Raw genomic sequence first — 21,613 nt, 5'->3', positions numbered from 1 at the left:
CTCTTCATATATTTGACACCGTCTTCTGTCTGTTTTTCTCCATCCATCCATCCATGTCCATCCCTTACCCTCTAGTGACCTTTGAGGACAAGAAGAGGGAGAACTTTGAGCGTGGAAACCTGGAGCTGGAGAAGAGGCGCCAGGCCTTGCTGGAGCTGCAGAGGAAAGAGCAGGAGAGACTGGCCACACTGGAGAGAGAAGAGCAGGAAAGGAAGGTGGGGTCCCCTTTCAAATAAATACAATGGTATTATCGTTTGCCCTCTTTCCCTGGTACCACGTATACAAATAAACACCTGTATTCTACCATCAAGTCCATTATATTAATGAGTAATTAAAGAAGAAGTTTAATGTTAATTGTGAAATATATAGTTTAAAATAAATCCAGGAAGTCAAAAATGGTCGAATTTATTCATGTAGCTGAAAGAATTTATCTTTTTAATAAATTGTATTTTGTTAGGAGCGAGAGCGAATGGAGCAGGAGAGGCGGCGGCAGCAGGAGCTGGAGAAACAACTGGAGAAACAGAGGGAGCTGGAGAGACAGAGGGAGGAGGAGCGGCGCAGGGAGATCGAGAGGAGAGAGGTGAGGAGGAGAGGGGAGGAGGAAAGGGGGCTAGAGAGACAGAGGGAGGAGGAGCGGTGCAGGGAGATCGAGAGGAAAGAGTTGAGGGGGAGAGACAGGGAGGAGGAGCGGCGCAGAGAAAGGGAAGGGGAGTAGAGTGGTGTAGAGGAGAGGCTGGAAAAGGAGAGAGGTGCAGAGGAGAGGTAGTGGAGGAGAGATGCAGAGGAGAGGGTGGAGGAGGAGAGAGAAGAGCTTGTTGATCAACACTATGATGTGGGAGGAAATGGACTTCCGGGGAGAAGAGAGTTTGAACATTTTTAGAGGAAATCAACTCTAAATTAGTCGTTAATATTTTATATTAGGTATTTCTACGTAGATTCACATAACTCACATTAATGTTATCATCAGATAACTTGACTGACAATGGATTCCATAACAATAACTGTCACACAGTGTGTGTTGGCGGGGGGCTGTAGCCCAGGGCCGAGGGGTCAGTATGTATCACAAGACAGTAGGGGTGTGACGATATACTCAGCTAACAAGACGAGACGAGACACGATATTGGGTTCACGAGAACGAGACGAGACGAGATTTTAAGAAAACTACAATGACAAAATATATGACTGGACCAACAGACTTTTATTTCACCGAGTTGCACATGCATTTTGAGATGTTTTATTGTAACTCTTTTCATGCATGAAATTTAAACTAAAACTAAAATTTATAAAAGTTAAAGTAAAATAAATTAAATTAAATAATTCTCTTTTTTTCAAGTTCAAACAATATTATGTGCAAAACCAAATCAAAGTTTTACTCTGTCAATACAGAGTGCAAGTAGTGCAAACAGAGTCTGACCAAGTATGTCACTGACAACTTGGTGCAACTACACAGCCATGTTCTTTTTTAAGAATATAAGCATGTTCACATTCGCTGGCAGCAGTTGGGATCTTTGTGCATTGACTATGTCTCCTGCTGTTGAAAAGATGCGCTCACTCGGAACGGAGGTAGCAGGGACAGAAAGGCATGCTTTGGCAAGGTGAGACAGCAAAGGATATTGGGAGGAGTGTTCTTGCCACCACTTCAGAGGGCAGCCACTGAGAGGGATAGAGGCCTCTTTTCTGTAGTTTTTAACTTCCCTCTCAGCCTGTTTTGAACTGTTGGACTCCTCTGGCTCAGTAGAGAAAGAGTTCCCTAACAGGTCCTCAAGTGCTGTCTTTTTGGGAGCAGGATCTGTCACTTTGGGCTCATCATCTCTCACAGCCTCCTCTCTACCGTGTGTGGGACAGTGAGCTCCACCTGCTGCCCCTTCTTCCCTCTCCTCAGCTGTGGTCTTTAAACAGAAGAAACACTGGTGTTAAATTTGATAAGCAGCTAAGAGCGCACACACACAAACACACACACACTGATGCTCTCATGTTTCTAACACACACACACACTTCATCAATCTCTTAAAAATGTTTAGCTGACAAACATACATAATACAATTTAAAGTGATATACCTGTTTTTGCAGCAACTGTCCTGCCTTGTTCTGTACCCTCAGGAAGACGGCCTCACACTGGTCATGGTCTAGCTGAGGTAGAGTCCGGAAACTTGGGTCCAGTACCGTGCACTCCAGCAGATAGTTGAAGGCATCCCCACTGTATCTGTTTGCAATATTCGTGAGGATTGCAGTCTTAGTGTTGGCCACGGTGCTGGAATCTCCATCATTTGGTGTCATGTTCTGTTCAATCATGCTCTTCAGTGGCACAATGAGAGACACTTTGGGACTCTTCTCCTCACACAACACTGTGGTGGCTGTCTTCAAAGGATGCAGCAGCTTCACAAGGTCTTCAGCATCTCTGACATCGCAGCTGTCAAGTGTATCAATGCTTCGGGCGTTTTGTCTTATCTCTGGGCTGGTGAGAGCTGCTGATATGGCAGCTTGCTGCTCGAGGTAAAGAGCCAGCATATCCAACGTGCTGTTCCATCGCGTCGTAACGTCCATGATTAACTTGTGATATGGCAATTGTAGCTGTTTCTGCTTGGACATTAACACCGCGGTAGCCGTTGAACTCCGATGAAAAAAAGCAGCCACATGTCTCACCCCCCCGAGCAAACGAGCGACGCGGGGAACACCGAGGCCAGCTTGGGTTGCAAGATTTATAGTGTGCGCAAAACACTTAATGTGCGGCTTCAATCCCGCCTCGCGCACAACCACGTCCATATTACGTGCATTGTCAGTAACAATAGCGATGCCTTGGTTGGGTTTTTTAAGCTCCCAGTCAGTAACAGCTGTCTGTAAAACCTCAGCTATGTTTGCCCCTGTGTGGGACTCGAAAAGTGGCCTAGTCTGTAGTACAACACTTTCCATTTTCCAGTCATTGTTGATTGTGTGGGCTGTAATTGTGATGTAGCTTTGCGTACCTCTCGATGTCCAACCGTCTGTTGTTATGGCGATGCTTTCTGCGTCTTTCAGTATCTGTACAACCTTGCTCTTGGACTCTCCATAGAGGTTCGAGATCACTATGCGGGTAAAATGCGTGCGTGATGGGATGGTGTACTTCGGTTCCAGTGTGTGGAGGAGTCGCCGAAATCCTTGATTTTCTACCACAGAAAATGGCCTCATATCTGCTGCATTGAAAACACCTATGTCTCTTGTTATTGTTGTGGCTTTGGCGCTTGACTGTGGAAGTTGAGGTCCGAATCCGTGTGTCAGCGTTGTCTGGCTTGTTAGTGTTTTCTTCACAGGTGCAGTTGTTGATTTGAGTACCGCGCTGTGGTGGTGCTGTATATGTCTCTGCATCGTGCTCGTATTAGCCGCGGTGTACGACATTATTTTCATACAATGCTTGCATATTGTCCGTGTCTTATCAGTCACTCTACTGCCATTCATCATTTCCGCCGGGTACCCAAAATGCTGCCAAACAAATGATTTAAAAGTGGCAGGGGCATCTTCGACGGTAATACGGGTATTTTCTGACGTCATTCTGGCTGTCTATGACTGCTTTCGCTGCTTCCCCTGCTTCCCCTCCTTCTCCTCCTCTTCTTCTTTTCCTTCTCCTTCTTTAGGTTCTGGCAAAGCTAGACGTAGCAAAGGCGCATTACTGCCCCCACAGGCCACAAATAGAAGTTTGGATAGCTCACAAATCTCGCGAGACAGATTTTTAACGCAACGGGTAATATCGTCAAGTTTAATCTTGCGAGATCTTGTGGCACGAGATCTCTACACACCCCTACTAGACAGTATACGTGTGTCTACTGATGGTGTGTCCAGGCTGCGAAGCGGGAGTTGGAGCGGCAGCGGCAGCTGGAGTGGGAGCGGCAGCGCCGGCAGGAGCTGCTGACCCAGAGGAACCGAGAGCAGGAGAGCATCGTCCTGCTGAAGGCCAGGAAGAAAACCCTCGAGTTTGAACTGGAAGCCCTGGTACATGAATACACACACATACATACCAGATGTAGAGCAGGGGGTCCGCACCAGGGGGCCTTACCCTCAGGAGCAGGCTGCAGTGGGGACCTTGCTGTGTATAACTACAGCCCCCAGTACGGCTCCATGGTCCCTGACCTACAATTTGAGTTGGATTTGTGAATATTATATATGTTGTTGCTGATCCATATACTTGAGACCAGAAATAGAAGTAAGCCTCAGCGTCGTCTGTTTTCAACAGCATTATTAATACGACTAATGAGGCTGAATGGGATAAGTAGGATATCAGCTCTGAAGGAAACTACTTGAGCTGTACGGATCGGGTACATCAGATGAATTTGCTGGGAAACACTGACCTAGAGGAACATATGTTAGAAACACAGCCAGCATGTATGCACATGTTGCAACATATTTGATCACTGGACTTTTGATCTTTTGATCATGATTTCTCTGATCATCATATTCACAGAACGATAAGAAGTCCCAGCTGGAGGGGAAACTGCAGGATGTCCGGTTTAGACTGTCGGCTCAGCGGAGAGAGGTGGAGCAGACCAATCAGACCAGAGAGACGCGTATCGCTGAGATCACTCTGCTGCAACAGCAGCTGCAGGTAGGCAAGCTGGAAACAAGTTGCAAACGGGATTTAAAACACTCTGCGCTCTGAGTGCTCATTTTGGAATTGGCAATTATGTAAACAGGTTTCAGGGTTCATCATCATCATCATTGTCATCATTCTAACCAAGTTTAAAGTGTAAGTGAGTCCTCTGACTTCTATGACGGGATGGGAACCTGTTCCCCATGGTAACGACCCACACCAACTTTTTCTAAAGGGGACATATTATGAAAACAACACTTTTCTTTGGATTTGGGGTGTTGTTTTGGGTCTCTGGTGCTCCCACACGCATACAAACTTTGAAAAAAGTCTGTACATTGTTTTTTGAGTGAGATATGCATTTTTGAAAGTACCCCGCCTACAGTTACTAAACGAGCGAGTCAGTTTCGGCGCCCCCTCCTACGTAGGAAGGGGGCACAGTTGAATATTACCTCCCACTTCCCCACTCCCCTCCAATCAGAGCATAGCTAAGATTTTGTTGACCAGCGGACGAGCAGCTCCGGTGGAGGGAACTTGGCAGCAGCCCTGCAGCTAAGCTCCGGGAGTACAATCCCTTTCTCTGCCGGACTGCCGCCGAAGCTTCGGCGGCAGTCCGGAGGAGGAGACATGGAGGAGAAAGGGATTGTACTCCCGGAGCTGAGCTGCCGGACTGCCGCCGAGCTACCCCTGCCGGACTGCCGCCAAAGCTTCGGCAGTCTGGCCGCCGTCCAAGCCGTCCGGCCGCCGATCGACCGCGATCTAGCATCTAGGATGGATTGCTCTTCCTTGGGTCCCTGGATGTTAACTCTGAATTTCATACATTGAATTTTGCAGCTGAATTTGGCATGTTGAATTTGGGGATGTTGGAAATATTTAAGTTTAATTTTTTAACATTGAATATTTGATTTTGAATTTTTTAACATTGAAAAATAAAGCTGAAAATTATTTATCGACAATTTTAAGTGTTAAATTCTGAGGCAAAAAATCCAGATACGTTATTTCAATGCATAAATATTCAGTGCTTAGAATTCAATGGCTTTTTATTTTCATAATCAGATGGCACAGATTTACTTCCATACCATGGAGTTATACTTTAAATGTATGAGAAGCATTACCATGTCCCGGACCCAGCCATGAACATTTGCCTGTCCCCAGACGGAGCTCCATACAGCCACTCACACTGTTGCGTTATCTCTCTCTGCATCTGCATTACTTCAACGTCCCAAAAAAAGCGTGACCCAAATCAGAGCAGATTAGAACATTCATAAACTGGATGGCAATAACATAGGATTTTACACCTGTGTTTCCTGCATTTGACTTTTATTAGTAGTAATGGTAAGTAGTGGTGTAATGGTGACAAAATAGCATAGATCAGTGGTTCTCGAATTTTCTATACAGTGTACCACCTCATAAAATATTTGTCTCCCCAAGTAACACCATTATGACCGATGTTATAAAATATAACAAAATACAGTAGCTTAGGCCCTATTCAGCAATGCAGAGTTCACGCAGGAGGCACATTCATTCTTAAAAATAATATTATTTATTTTTAACTGCTGTCACTTGTACAGAGTGGAAGCGCTAAAACTATGAAGGTATTATTGTAGTAAAAGTCTTAAGCATGCGTACACTAAAGTAATAAATGTGTAACAGTAAATTTGAAGTCGTAAATATTTATTTTGCATGTGTACACTAAAGTCACAAATGTGTAACAGTAAATTTGAAGTCATGAATATTTTTTCTACCATTGTTAACACAAAACAGGGGCTACGAGTTAACAAGTCCTTTGTTACATTTGTTAAACCCAAATGTGAACTAATGCATCAGAAGTTGCGCATCTGTGAAACATTTCCTCACAAATACAATTATATAGATTGCTATGTTCATTGAGCATTTTAATGAGCAAGCACAAGTCCATTGATACAACTGCTCTAATCTGCTGCTACGAGTCTCAGCTGTCGTTTTTCTTGCAGATACTTTTGCAACATGTCTGGGTGGTACAAGTTTAGCAAAAGTAATTTATATCCATTAGGGATGTTCCGATCCGATCCACGGCATCAGTCGGTCCGATGTTGGCCCATTACGCTGGATCGGTTATCGGAGGGGAGAAAGAAATATGATCCGATCCGCGCATCGTGTCACGTGATCACAACAGTTAGTCGTCAATTAGGCGAATGCGCATGAGAGCTACCGTATGAGAGCTACCTGTTGAAAAAACATGCCATTAGTGTGGCTGTATTTCAACCTTAAAGAAGAAAAAAGTGCAACAGCCTGGGTGACGTGATGGCGCCGTCACGCGCCGTCACGTCACACGCACCAACCTCGGCTAGAGAGGATCACAGCTGTTGTGATACCCACAAGCTTGGCGATCACAAAAGCCAACCATTTCGGATGTTGCGGATGTCCAATCGATTAAAATAAATAATCAATTGGAAATATGATTCTTATAAATCTGGCGTTTTTTGTGTGGGGACCCACATTTATATAGCCTCTTATCTAGAGGCTAGCTCCTTCTTACATATCCGATGTACTCCTGGTAGAAGCTAAATGCTAGCGTAAACAATCTTTACTCCATTTAAACTTTTGAACTTTGTTCAAATCTTTTCACTTGATTTAAGCCAGGGGTCTCAAACTTACCTGGGGGCCGCTGGAGGTAGAGTCTGGGTGAGGCTGGGCCGCATCAAGTATTCCACAAAAAAAGTACAAATAATCCAGTCTTCTCAAGCTTTACTATTAACAGTTCTGCAACATGAATGCTTTTTTGAACATGAATGGCTCTTTTGAACATGAGCTGCTCTTTAAAACATGAACCTTCTTCAGAACATGAACATTCCTTCTGAACATATGGCTTTTCTTGTCTACTCCTTACTGCCAGAGACCTGGCAGCGCTTCCTATCACACAGCTGAGCCACATTTGGCTTGATAGAGGAAGCAGTTGAGACCCTCAGGATGGCTTGAAGATGCTCATCACTAAGTTTGGACCTGTTCTTTGACTTATTGAAGTTCATGGTGGAGAAGAGCTTTTGTGTCATCAGCGAATTTGACAATGATGTTCTCTGGGTGGGTGGGACTGCAGTCGGATGTGGAGAGGGAGTAGAGTAGTGGGCTCAGCACACAGCCCTGGGGAGAGCCAGTGCTGAGAGTGCGGGAGGAGGAGAGGTGAGGACCCAGTTTCACCTGCTGGGGTCGGTTGACCAGAAAGTCTTTTATCCAGGAGCAGGTGGGTGGTGGGAGCCCCAGGTTGATTAACTTGGGGATCAGAATGTCTGGTATTATTGTGTTAAAAGCTGAGCTGAAATCAATGAAGAGCATCCTGACGTAGCTCCCCACTTTCTCCAGGTGACTCAGCGCTGAGTGGAGAGCGATGGCCATGCGTCGTCGGTGGATCTGTTAGTCCGGTATGCAAACTGGTGTGTGTCCAGGGTGGGGGGGAGACAGGCTTTGATTGATCTCAAAACCAGTTTCTCAATGTGCTTGGTGATGACTGGGGTGAGTGCTACGGGGCGGAAGTCATTGAGGCTGGTAGTGGGTGACTTTTTAGGGATTGGGATGATTGTGGCAGATTTCAAGCAGGATGGGATAACGGCTTGTTCCAGAGACAGGTTGAAAATGTCAGTGAAGACCTGTGATAGCTGGTTGGCACATGCCTTGAGCACCTTCCCTGGTACTCCATCTGGAACTGCAGCCTTCCTGGGGTTAACTGCACTGAGCACCCGCCTCATGTCCTGTACCTCAAGAGTGAGTGGGGGGGTGCTGGAGGCTGATGGGGGTTGTAGTGGTGGTTGGAGTGATGTGGCTGAGTGCTGTGTTTGAGACTCAAAGCGGGCAAAGAAGCGGTTCAGCTCCTCTGCCAATGCCGCATCTGAGTCCCCGGGTGTCACAGCCTCTGTAATTGGTGATGGTCTGTATGCTCTGCCACACCTGCCGGGGGTTGTTGAGCTGTTCCTCTATCCTCCCCTTGTGTTCTACCTTGGCACACCTAATGCCTCTCCTCAGATTGGTGCGAGCGGCTATGAATGCTGGTAACAGATAAATTGTAAAAAGACACACCGTGTGAAGTTATATTTTTGACGTGTCTAGTTCACCGTCATGCAGGCTGTGTTCAGTTAAATAAATAAATAGCGATCCGTTTTCGGCGCATGTAGGTCTATCTGCCTAAGCCCACGTTGAAATAATTTCAATGTTGATGGCGCGGTTGTTGAAATAAACAGATTGATTTCATACAAATCATAAAAGCCTCTCCCTGTGTCATTGTGTGTGCATGTATCCGAGGTGCGTGCGTGCGTACGTGCGTGCGTGCGTAGGGGGAATATTATTCGAATACTTCTCAGCGAATATCGAGTAGTATTTTTGCCAGAAATGCACATCCCTAGCACACGCATTTGAAAAGGCACCATCCAGGTGTTACTATCACTGTTGCTGTGGAAAAAAAAACGAGCTGTGCAAACCCAGCTCAAGACACTATTTCAATAACCCCTGTCTGGGAATTCAGAAATGCAAATGCCATAACCAAGTTTATTGGTGTTTTCATTGCTGGCCATTCTCCGTTGTTGACAAACAAGCAGTTTTTAAAAAATTTCCCCTTAACTATGAACCGTACCGTACCGTACCGCGACTTAAAAACCGAGGTACGTACCGAACCGTGATTTTTGTGTACCGTTACACCCCTAGTATTATATGATATTATATAAATATAGAGCTCCAGGACTGTAACGCAAGTGTTGTACACTTCTTTATTATTTGGATAACCGTTCTGCTTTTGGTGTGTTATGGTGCATAACACGTCGGACTCTCGTCTCTGGTATTTTCACAACAAGACTCGTAGTGGGGGTTATCTCAGCCATGGTTGAGAAGGAATTGGGGAAAGGAACTTTGGCTTGACTCCCTGAAATACATGAACCACGACATGTAGGAGAAAGGGATTGTTGTCCGCGATTGTCTCCCGCTTGAGCCCCGCTTCCTGCTGCCGAGGGACCACCGCGTCCCGCTGCCCGCTACCAAGGCAGTGGTTCCTCAGCAGCGAGGCTCCGGCGGGAGACAATCGCGGTTAACAATCACGGGCAACAATCCCTTTCTCCTCCATGTCGTGGTTCAGTCTACTTCAGATTAATGTGGACATGGAAGAACCAGAGACGTCAGAGAACGCAGTCGTTTGAGATTCATAATATCGTCTGGAGGTGCACACAGCTTTTGGGCGTGATAATATATATTATATGATATAGATATCTATGTATAATATGATACTATTTAGATATAGAGCTCCAAGACTCCCGCCGGAGCACCCGGAGTGTTCTAGAATATTTACAGAACACGGCAAAAGGCTGTGTGCGCCTCGCCATTGCGATACATCCACTGTGAACAGAGCGCATGGTACCGTGGCCACAAGCTGCTCAGGGCCACACCCCCGGCCTCCTCCTTGACCCGCCTCTCTCCTCCTCATTTGCATTAAAGCTACAGACACCGAAACGGCGTGTTTGGGGAAAGATCAATGTGCGACTTGCTCGTAGTGACTGTAATTCTGCACCACGGCTGAATTTTGGGGACGTCTTCAAATACTGTGTTAGGGGCCCACTAATATCTATATTAAAGCATCCATAAAGTAGCATGCCATGGGACCTTTAAGACCTAGTTGATAACCAACATTCAGCCTTGGGTGAATTTGAAACGTAGTGAGTACTTCCGCCTGCACTGGATTTAGCGTGCCCCCGTGGCTGGGGATACAATTTTTAACTACATTGTAACTACATTGGCACGACACCGGCGACTTTCGTTGGATAATGCAGCAATTTTGTCTCGCCCACGGATGCTCTGCATCTACGGATACAAATCACTTTTTCTACACTTGTACAACCTAAACGTGTTGCAAAAGTATTTGCAAGAAAAGCAACAGCTGATACTCGTAGCAGGGGATTCGAGCAGTTGTATCGACTTGTGCTTGCTCATTAAAATGTTCAATGAACATAGCAATCTATATAATTTTATTTGTGAGGAAATATTTCACAGATGTGCAACTTCTCATGCATTATTTGGGTTTACGAATGCACAAGTTTTGTGCATGTTCTTAGATTATGAAACATGGGTGTCTGAATGTGTTTTGCACCAACTGCGCTGCAATGATTGTAGCAAAAGTGTCAAGTGCATGACTTTTCATTTGTGATTCACAGGATAGGATTTGTGTACCTGTAACAAAGGACTTGTGAACTTGTAGCCCCTATTTTGTGTTTACAATGGTAGAAAGAATATTTACGACTTCAAATTTATTGTAACAAACTGTGACAAATTTACTGTTAGACATTTGTGACTTAAGTGTACGTAAGCTAAAGATTTTTGCTACAATAATACCTTCATAAAGAAGGTCAAGGTTGCTTTATTTATACCCGTGGGGAAATTTGATTTGCAGGTCAAGAAAAAGGTGTTCACTTAGCATAGACAGTATAGTAAAAAACAAACAAAACAACAGCATACTCAATGCAAAAACACAACAAAAAACAGAAGACAAAAATCTCAAAGGTGCTCAGGACATCAGAATGTGCAAGAAAATTATGCACCACTAGTGACACTGCAACATTTTATTTATACGGATAATGGCTGCAGGAACAAAACCATTCCTGTACTGAACTTTGAGCCTCTGTCCAGAAGGAAGCAGCTGAAATGCACTGTTTAAAGGTTGGGTGTCATCACTTTGAATGGATTTAGCCTTTAACCTCTGTAACTGTTTGGTATACTGGGCTTCCATGTTCAGCTGTGGCTCAACAATCAACTTACTGGACCATTTGACTATCTTATTTAGGGAATTCTTATTTTTTAAAGATATGTTTCCAAACCATGATACTAAGGAAAATGACAAGATTGACTTGATAAAAGCACAGTAAAACAAGGACATCATGGTTTTGTCTATGTTAAAAGAGGAAAGCCTTCTCAAACATCGCAGGCGCTGGTGACCCTTCTTACACACTGCTTCAGTTTAATTCAAAATTAAGGTTGGAATCTATTACTGTCCCAAGACATTTATACGAGGTTACCTATTCAATGTTCTGACCTTTTATTGTTAGGTCCTCCTGAATGAGAGCCTTCCTTCTGAAATCAATGAACATGTCCTTTGTTTTGGACACATTTATTTGAAGGTAAAAGTCATCACACCATCTGAGAAAGTCATATATGACCGGTCCATGGCTGCTATCCTCACCCCTAAACAGGCTGACTACTGAGTCATCCGCATACTTAAAATCAATCTATTTTCATACTGGCTCCGACACATGTTTGTATAAAGTATAAAAAGCCAAGATGAAAGCACACAGCCCTGTGGGGAGCCAGTGGATGAGCAGACAGGGTCTGACAAGGTTCTCTCTGTGTCTTGCGAGTTTAAAGGTTAAGAATCCACCCCGCAAGTTTCTTACTCACCTCAAATTGTTCTAAAGCCGGTTAGTTAAAATATGGGGCTGGATGGTATTAAAGATGAGCTTAAGTCAACAAATAAAAGCCTTGCATGAGATGCAGGTTCCTCCAGATGACTGAGAATTAAATTAAATATAGTGACTGTGGCATCCTCTACTCCCCTGTGTGGCCTATATGCAAATTGCAAGGGGTCAAGCACACACTCAGTTATCTTTAAAACCTTTGATCGCACCATCTTTCAAAAGATGGTTTCTTTCTTTAAAATAGAGGTGAGAGCAACTGGTTTAAAATCACTGAGAGTTTTTCTTTTTTTTTTACTTCTTCTTGTTCATTTTTAAAGTGCTGAGTGTCTACAAGCATATCCTCCAGTTCCAAAGTTTTGTTGCTAAAATCCCCAGTGTCAAAACGATTATAAAAACAATTAAAAGCATTTGAAAACTCAACGTCAGAGTTAAAACCATTCATAGTTATACGGTTGCTGCTTTTTGGATTCTGAATTCCTACTATGGTCTTCATGCTAGACCATACAGAACCCAGATTGTTTGATTACATATCATCTTCCATTTTGCATTTATAAGCATTTTCTGCTTTTGAAATCTCAGTTTCCTGCTCCCTGCTGGCTGCATGCTGATTTGCTAAACTTCCTTGTTGGAAGGCCAGCCTCTCTTTTCCAGACCACATTTAACTGCCCTAGTTATCCATGGCTTATTGTTTGAATAAATGTTTACAGTTTTGCTAGTATTGATCATGTCAGAACACGGCATAAGAGCGACACACATCTGTCAGTTCATCAAGATCGTCACAAGTTTTCTTAAAAGTGTCTGTGCAGTCTGTGCAGTCAAAGCATTCCTGAGGGCAAATTGTAGAGTCTTCGATCCACACTTTGACATCTCTAGTTTGCACTTTCTCCTTCTTTAAAATAGTTTTATAAATTGGCAGTAAATTCATACAGTTATGATCTGCTGAGCCCACCGGGGGGAGTGAGACGGATTTGTATGCCTATTTAATTGATCCGTAGCAGAGATCCAGTATCTTGTCCCGTCTTGTTGGGCAGGAAACATAAAGAAATTTGACAGGGTCTTTTTGAGCAAAACACTTGATTAACATCTCCCATAATAATGATTGGCGTATCGGGAGAGATGGACTACAGTTTCTACACCGAAATAGTGCTGCAAGCGGAAGCAGCGTTTGCCTTGGGATGATTATATACTGTGGTTATGAAAAGTTGTGTAAACTCACAGTGCAAGTACAAGGTGTGCAGCGACACGGATAAAAGTTTGATTTCGGGTGTGCAGACGCGGTCCCTGATTGTCATGGAACTACAGTATGTTTTATTGATGCAAACACATACCCCGCCGCCCTGATTATCCCCCATAGTTTCAGGGTCTCGGTCCAGGCGCAGGGGAGCTCCAAAGCCACCAATAGCGAGTTCTGTGTCCTGTTCGCGTTCAGTGAACCATGTCTCTGTGAAGGCCAAAACACAGCAATCTTTGTAATCCTTTTGAAAACGAACCATCCTCTGAAGTCCGTCCAGCTTGTTTCTTAGTGACTGTACGTTTCTAGGGGTGTAACGATACATGTATTCGTATTGAACCGAATCGGTACGGACGTCACGATTCGGTGCATGGATTTACACGGAGAATACACAGTATACAATTAGATAAAACTGGCGTGCAAATTACCTCTAAACCCGCCTCTAAAAAAACTGCATGTTTGTGGAAAGTGTGGTAGAAAATAACCGAATTCTATCACTTCAACTAAATAAGATAGCATGAGGAATCGAGGAGTCCGGGGCAAGCATGACAGAAGACTTTATTGTTACCCGCGAACAAGCAACAACGAAGCCGAGTGAGGTTTGCAAAGACACTCCAGAATGATTCTTTTGCTGCTCCATTTATACCCAATCCTTACATTACATAAAATGTTGATTTACATAACATGTTTTTCCAGGTCACAGCTTTACCTTGAACATACATTGATCCCTATGCATACAGAGCGATGGTGTATGTGTGTGCATGTCAGCATATTTTTCAAAGTGCATCCTAAGTTTGACGTATGTGCATCCTGACCCCTTGGACCCTACAAGTGGCATTAGTTTTTAGACCGACTTTCTGGCGCCGTGTCAAACCCCACTTATATAAGGTCACCAGCTACTTTCTACCATTAATGTATTTGTATGATATATAGGCCTGATAATAATCATAATTTGCCATAAAATGTAGGGTTAATTTCTTCCATAAAAGCTCATTGGGGGACTGGCTCGTAGTGGCTGTAATTCTGTGTGCTTTGCACTTTCATAAATAAGACATGCTGCATTTTCAGTTTTATAACTGATTGTCTTATTTTGTTTACAAGTTACGGATGGAGTCAGGAGATGATGTGGGGTACTTATTGTTACTGTACATCTAAGGTTACACAGTTCAGTCTGTTGCAGCTAGCTCAGGGGAGAGACTGTATGACACTAGGTGGTACAACCTGAGACGTACACAATAAAAAAGAATTGCCTTCTGCATTTTAGTTTTTTCTTTTCCCTTCATTGTACCGAATTCGTACTGAACCGTGATGTCTCAACCGAGGTATGAACTGAACCGTGACTTCAGTGTACTGTTACACCCCCAGTTTCCCATAATGACAGACGGCAAAGGAATTTTATTAAGATACTGTTTCCTGAACCCGAGTTTTTTACCTCCCCGTTTCCCATGCTTCCTCCGTTTTCTTTTCGTTTCTCCACTGGATACTGGAGAGGATCTACGAAGAAAGTCCGGTATTCCATGCCCTACATCTGCGGCGCGAGATGGACTTAAAAACATAGATTTGTAACAACTCCTGTCGCGGGTATTGCGTCCCGGCCTGTTTGACAGCCCATTTCTCCCAGGCAAGCAGCAGGCAAAACAAAGTTCCCAAAGCGACGGTGTGAATATAATCATTCTTATGTGTTGGCACCAAGAACACTCCATGAAATAAACAATAAGAACACTTAAAAACACTTAAGACGAGTAAAAAAATGGTACAAAACATGCATACAGACCCCAAACATTTTTTTCACTGCCGGTCGCAGCTTATGCATGCGCTCGCAGAACTCTCTAACACACACACACACACACACACACACACACACACACACACACACACACACACACACACACACACACACACACACACACACACACACACACACACACACACACACACACACACACACACACACACACACACACACACGCATACACACAAACAGACGCACACTTTGGCCGTCACTGAGAAATATTTGCGGAACTGTTGCAAGCGAGATGAGGCGCCTAATGGACTTTTGACTGCTTCAATCCAACACGTTTTCTAAGGAAAAATAACCTTTTTTTCGTTAAGATCTGCATGTTCGGTTGTAAGATGCTGTTTGAGATGCGATGGTTTCATGGATTCATTTCTAAGAACATCACCACATGCCACCACATACCCCCTGGTTTACTTTATTCTCCTCCTGTCCACAATCTTCAGAATAGTCCCTGTTTTGAGCCAAGGTCTCAGTGTTTTTTAACCATTCATAATTTTAGTGCTTATATCTTGCCAGTTTAGTCAGTCAGTTTAGGGTTCACTGGCACCTTCAAGTGCTATATGGTGTCCACTTCTGCATGGAAAATAAAATCATGCATCATTTTTGTTTCACTACAAAAAGCATCAGGCAAAGATGACCCTTGTTCCTTGTTGGCTGTCTCTCTCACAGGACTCCCAGCAGTGGCTGGGCAGGCTGATCCCTGACAAACAGTGTCTCAGTGACCAGCTGAAACAGGTTCAGCAGAACAGCCTCCACCGTGAGTACAGCAGAAGAAACATACAGACCTGGACCATCATTTTAGCATGAACATTTGGGGTTCTTTAATGCAACATCTCAAGACTGAAGACACTTAACTTTAAGTTTAAATCACTGTCTCACATCTGAAGAGAAATATTCAGGATAGAACAGGTTAGTGCCACAGTCCAGGTTTGAGTATCTGCTTACATCGCAGCTTACGAGCCAAGCAGCCATTAGTAAGATGCACCTGTATTTTCAATGTCCCCACTGTTCTCTGAAGTTTCCATTAATAAATAAACATTGTGTACTAATGGTAATCAGAACAGTAGGAAAGAATGGACCCCTCATTCTGCATTTTAGCAATACATTAGATATGTATGGAGTAGCTAGTCATAAACAATTTGGCGTTTGTGTGTTTGTGTGTGTGTAGGTGACAGTCTAAACTCCCTTCAGAAGGCCGTTGAGCAGAAGGAGTCCAGCAGGCAACAGCTCAAAGACCAGCTGGACTCTGTGGAGAGAGAAACCAGGTCTAAACTTCTGGAGATAGACGCCTTCAACACTCAGCTAAAGGTACCTTTCAAGACAAATGGCACAGTAGAGTACAGATTAGCCCATCCTATATAGAACTTCACAGAGAACACACACACTTTCTCTCAATGTGTGGAATGATCTTACAAAAATTATCCAGTATGAATCCATCCAAATGTTTTTTATCATTTTAGCATAACGTATTGCATATTCTTTCTAGTCCATGAAGTTATACGATACCTACCTTGATGGTGTGGTAGCTTTGTAGGTCAACGCAATATCCCGCATTTGGTAAGGGACATTCCGAACCCCTTTTACAAACCAAAACATACGGCTGAAGTTCAATGGCTCACCAAGTTATCTTTCTATTCACCTCCTTAACTTTCAAATAACTATTGCGTCTAACGGTGTATACTTGCCCAGAAGAGGGTAGGAAAGCAGTACTCCTCTCTCTAGACCCACTGTATGGGCAATTTTTCTACACAATGGAAAAATGACAAAGAACCCTACCCGAAACAATAGCCAAACTAGAACGCATTAACACAGAGACGTTTCACACATCAAAATATCCTTAATGGATAGAACATTAAAATCGCTGTTTAGAAGTGTATCCCGCTAGCGGTACAAAAATAAAAAGCAGATAAAAGACTGCGTGGCTAGTGGAGCTCTGGTTTGTGTGTAACGCAGTTAGGCTGTGTATTACACAGGTCACACTGACTTAGTGTAGCCTGTTTAAAATACAGGTTAAACTTAATATCCATATGCGTACATTGGTGGGAACTATCCCGGACTAACAATTCAAATGAGAACTTGTTGAGATTTGGACCGGATCTAAGGAAGAACAGTGCTTATTCACTATTTATTCATAGTATGGCAAGTTGCATATTAGAATCACAGCAACATTGTAGACCAGACAATGTCATACATGCAAAAATGACTTCTATCACCAGAAGCTCAAATTTTAAGATTTTTAACTATAGTAATTGTTTTGTTTACTTTCATATACCCTGGTGAAATGTCAGGAACGTATGATGGTGTAAAAGATACAGCCCTAGCCTACTTCAAGTCATCGCCACTGCGTTTCACTTGTTGGATGTTTTTTATGGTTCTCGCTTGTGTTCTCATCCACGCTCCTGAAAGGGTTTATGTGTCTTTTATGTGTCTATGACTAGGGATGGGCGATATGGCCTAAAATCCATATTGCGATATACATTGCAGCATCTTGCGATAACGATATATATATCACGATATAAAATCATAAAATAACCGTTTCAGAACAGGTTACATAGACTCTAAGGAAAGCCAAACTGCTAAATGTATTTAAAAAAAAAGAGAAATATAGCATGTCATTTCGAGAACATTTATTGTGAAACACTGTAATCATTCAACATAATGTTGCAGATAAATAAAATTAGTATTGGGTTTCTTTCCTTAAGTGCAAACCATTCTAAAAGGCACTACACTTACTTTAAGTCCTTGGTTCTTAACCCATTTGTACGGCTGCTGTGCAGCGTAACATTGTATCTAGTAGATACAATGTTGCTCCGCGCAGCCGGTACAAATGGGTTAAGACCGGATTGCGCATCAATGCGTGTTTACCATTAAAGGTAAACACGCACAGATGCGTGATCCGGTCTGAATGGGTTAAATGCCACCCAAGATGCAGAGAACAGGAAAAACTGGTGTCTTTTTAGATAAGGAACAGACACTGACAATTAGGGATGGGCATGATTAATTGATGATTTATCATTGATTGTTAGGATTTTTGTCGATTACGTGATATTTTTTATCGATCAAAAGGAGGTTGACCCAGCCGGAGAGGTGGTCTCGGAGACGTTGCTCAACATGGAGCAAAGAGGAGACGGAACGTCTATTGGATATTTGGGTCCGATATCCAAAAGACGTTCACGACGGTCCGACAAAAGAAAGTAAAAAGTATGCTGGAAAACATAACTTAAAAATGCCGATGCATTTAACACATTCCGAGTCAGGATGAGGGAGAAGGAGTTGGATCGCTCCGCAGATCAATGTTTATCACGCTGGATATCCATGATTGTCTACTTTCACCGGTGCTTCCCCCCCGCCCGGACCTTTTTGTCCAATGTTTTAACGTTCTTTGCACACATGCGGGTTTGTTGACAAATTCTGGCACTGTTGCGAAAATTGCAATGAGAAATGGAACAGCACCAAACCAAAAATTAAACATTGTATTTTTCGTCATCAACATGCATTATCGTGATAGAGCGATAGAATTAAAATCTATCGTAGGCCATTTTTTTTATCGTTTATATCGTATATCGTTTATATCGTGCATTACTATCTATGACCACAATGTGTGTATTGATGAACAATCTACCGATATTCTGTAACAGTGGTAGGAAAGATAGTTGTTGCCAAATCTCATCTGTGTTTGGGTGGCTGGGGAATTCTACACTAACGATGGCAGTTTTATTTTTAAAGATCATACATTTTCAACCTGAAACGCCTGGCTCTCATACTGCACAAAGACACTGAAAATGCATGCTGCCATATCTCTTCTTATTGGAAACATTCGAGAAAAATACTATGGGTGGGAATCTCTTGGCACCTCACGATTCGATTAGATTCCGATTATGAGGTCAACGATTCGATTCTAAAACGGTTATCGATGCATGTCGATGCATCTCAATGCAACAATTTTTTTTATGTACATTTCCATGCAGGATTTTCAAAAAATATATATACACATCTGAGTTTGCTGCTCAGAGTTTGCTAATCATTTCCTACTTTTGTGATGATCATTAAAGACATCAACAGATGAATTAGCTAACCTAATATTTTATTAGAGAAAAAGCTTTTGTCACAAATATGTCTTTCTATGAACAATGCAATAATCAATGCAGCTTGCATTACAACACAATATGGAAGCAAAAAATAGGTTTCAGTTTTCTTTTCTTTCTAATCTTTCTTTTCTATGTCATTAAAGAAAAAGCTGCTCTTGAATTAGAAGGAGTTCGTGAGTCTGGCTGTGAGTTTGCTTGAATGCTATGCGTAGGCTGACTCGCAATCGTGTCAAGACAAATAAGATTGGCCAATACACACTGAAGTTAAATTAAATAATTTTAAAATTACTAAAATTATCCCTCTCTGGGGAACAGAATGTTGCAGCAGGCGAAAAAAATATAATAATGATCTTTTTCTTTTTTTAATTCTGATTATTAATTTACCTGCATCGAGACGGAATCGTTCTAGAGAGAATCGATTATTTTTCCGAACCCTTAAAAATACCCTGCAAGCACTCAGAAAAGGACAAAGGCCCTCCGTGTCTGGGGCTTATATATCCAACCCCCTCTTAATCAATTTTTAGTGTGACCTCTGGGATCTTTAATACTTACTCAACTGTTAAATCCAACTTTTGGGACAGCGCCACCTCCCGTGAAACAAATGTTATGCAGATGTTTGCCATGAATGCAACAAGCATTTATGGCCTTTACATATGTGTAAAAGTAGGGTCATTATGGTAAATTAGAGTCTGTGAGCATTTAAGTGGCCATGATTAACTTCCCGAGGTCCACTTGTGTCCCTCCTAATGTTAAGGATATTCAGATGGTGCCAGAGGGTTGTCGGCCCGGCTGTCTCTTGGAGGATCCCCATGTACCGTGTGATAAAGTACATGAGCCAGCCTATAGGGCATGAAAGGTTCTCAGTAGTCCAAATATGTTGGAGACTGTTAACAGAATCCAGTAAAGCGTTTTCCGTCCGTTCTGTTCTGGCCAATTGCAAGTGACCTTCATTTGAATAGGTCCAATAATAAAGTGAAACTGTGTAGTTCTGCCCCTGTGGTTGGACTTTAGTGTTTGGTTGCTCTTTAGTTGTATTTCGGATAGTGTGTAAGAACTAAGATAGGGGAGAGCCCATCTCGCCTGTATCCTGGTACCCTTGGTCAGGGTACATCCCAGAAATAAAGTCAGGAGCTAAGATAGAAGTGTAACATTTAACATTGATGCCAAATGTTAACCGTGAGATGAATTTAAAGAACGAGTGTTCGTATAGCCCAAATCAGTACAGGATTTAACCCTCTTGCATTTGAACCATGATAGCTAATTATTCAACTTCCATGACAAATTACCTTTGACATAATTTGTTAGTTTGACTTTACTGCCCTACTGCCCCCCTCTTTACATATAAATATACACCCCTATATGGGATGTATATTTATATATCCTCCTCTGCCATGTTGCCTCACTGTCTCTCACTGCTTTCTTGCCCTCACACTTACTCTGTCCATCCATCTCAACTAGGGATGTTAACCGATGACCGTTTGACCGATGGTTGACCGCATAAACGTTAACCGATCAATCTTGTCGCTTGTCGGTTAAAAAACAATTTGGGATCAGTGTGGACTGTGGAGTGTGTGTTGGTTTCACTTCACACAAAATGATGATCAGATGAGGTGACTTATTGGAAGTTGGACGGACACCGCGTCTCTAGCCCACTATTTAATTTCTCCTCAAGTCTTAATTATTCCCGCATGCGAGCGGCGGAGAATATGATCTCTAAATTATTATGGACAGTAGACTAAACGCCATAAGACTACAGTAAGCCATCTCATTCCAAGATCTTTTTGTGTGAAGTGAAAAAAATTATCCCTCACACTAAATTTTTCCGTCTCCTCCAAACTAAACAAGCAGCGTTTCTTCGGAGCTGTCATTTTCTTAAATGAGCCGTGGCAATGTTTCAAATGAGCTCCTGACACTGCCCTCTTCAGATTGGCCCCACTCTCTCCACACGGTCAACTTGCAGTAAGCATGCCTCGTGTTTCAATTCAAACACAGGTCGTCACGGTTAGAGCCACTGCCTCACTCGGAGAGTGTGTGTGTGAGTCGGAGGCAGAACGGGAGAGAAATATACAGAGTTACGAAATAGCAGGCGGCTGGCGTGGCTCGAAATGGCTGTTATTTCAAATTGCACATTTTAATCTGATCGGTTAACCGGTATTAACCGGTTATTGAGGCTCGGTGGTCGGTCAAGAATATTTTACATTTTCGCCATCTCTAATCTCAACATGACTAACTTTGATTTCCTTCATGGTATGCTTTTAAATTATATTCTGTCATTAACCCCTTTTATTTTGTATTTCTTTATCTCCCTTTCTACTCTCTTTCTACCCCCTGGTTCTCTTGCCTTTGCCCATGCCAGTGTCTGTGTGAGTTCTATGCAAACCACTGTGCCAGGATAGAGGCCCTGCAGGAGCAGCTTCAAGAGGAAGAGAGTGGGAGACAGGTAGAGCACAGTGCCTCTCCTGGGGTGGTACTGCAGCTGGAATATTAATAGCTCGTCAATCTTGTACATTCCTACTTGCTAGT

At 43.0% G+C, this 21,613-nt stretch overlaps 1 protein-coding gene across 1 annotated transcript in view; it reads left to right on the top strand.

Annotated features, from left to right (window-relative positions):
- Positions 1–21,613, top strand: part of itsn1 (intersectin 1 (SH3 domain protein)) — a 71,296-nt gene that overhangs the window by 12,416 nt on the left and 37,267 nt on the right. The window contains exons 12-17 of the mRNA XM_079730252.1: positions 76–215; positions 458–580; positions 3,814–3,963; positions 4,433–4,573; positions 15,672–15,759; positions 16,171–16,310. Coding sequence (XP_079586378.1) covers positions 76–215; positions 458–580; positions 3,814–3,963; positions 4,433–4,573; positions 15,672–15,759; positions 16,171–16,310 — 782 coding nt within the window. The remainder of the gene's footprint in view (positions 1–75; positions 216–457; positions 581–3,813; positions 3,964–4,432; positions 4,574–15,671; positions 15,760–16,170; positions 16,311–21,613) is intronic.

The sequence above is a fragment of the Pollachius pollachius genome, assembly GCF_949987615.1.
Source record: "Pollachius pollachius genome assembly, chromosome: 2".
NCBI lineage: Eukaryota > Metazoa > Chordata > Actinopteri > Gadiformes > Gadidae > Pollachius > Pollachius pollachius.
This window is presented reverse-complemented; position numbering and strand designations above follow the sequence as displayed.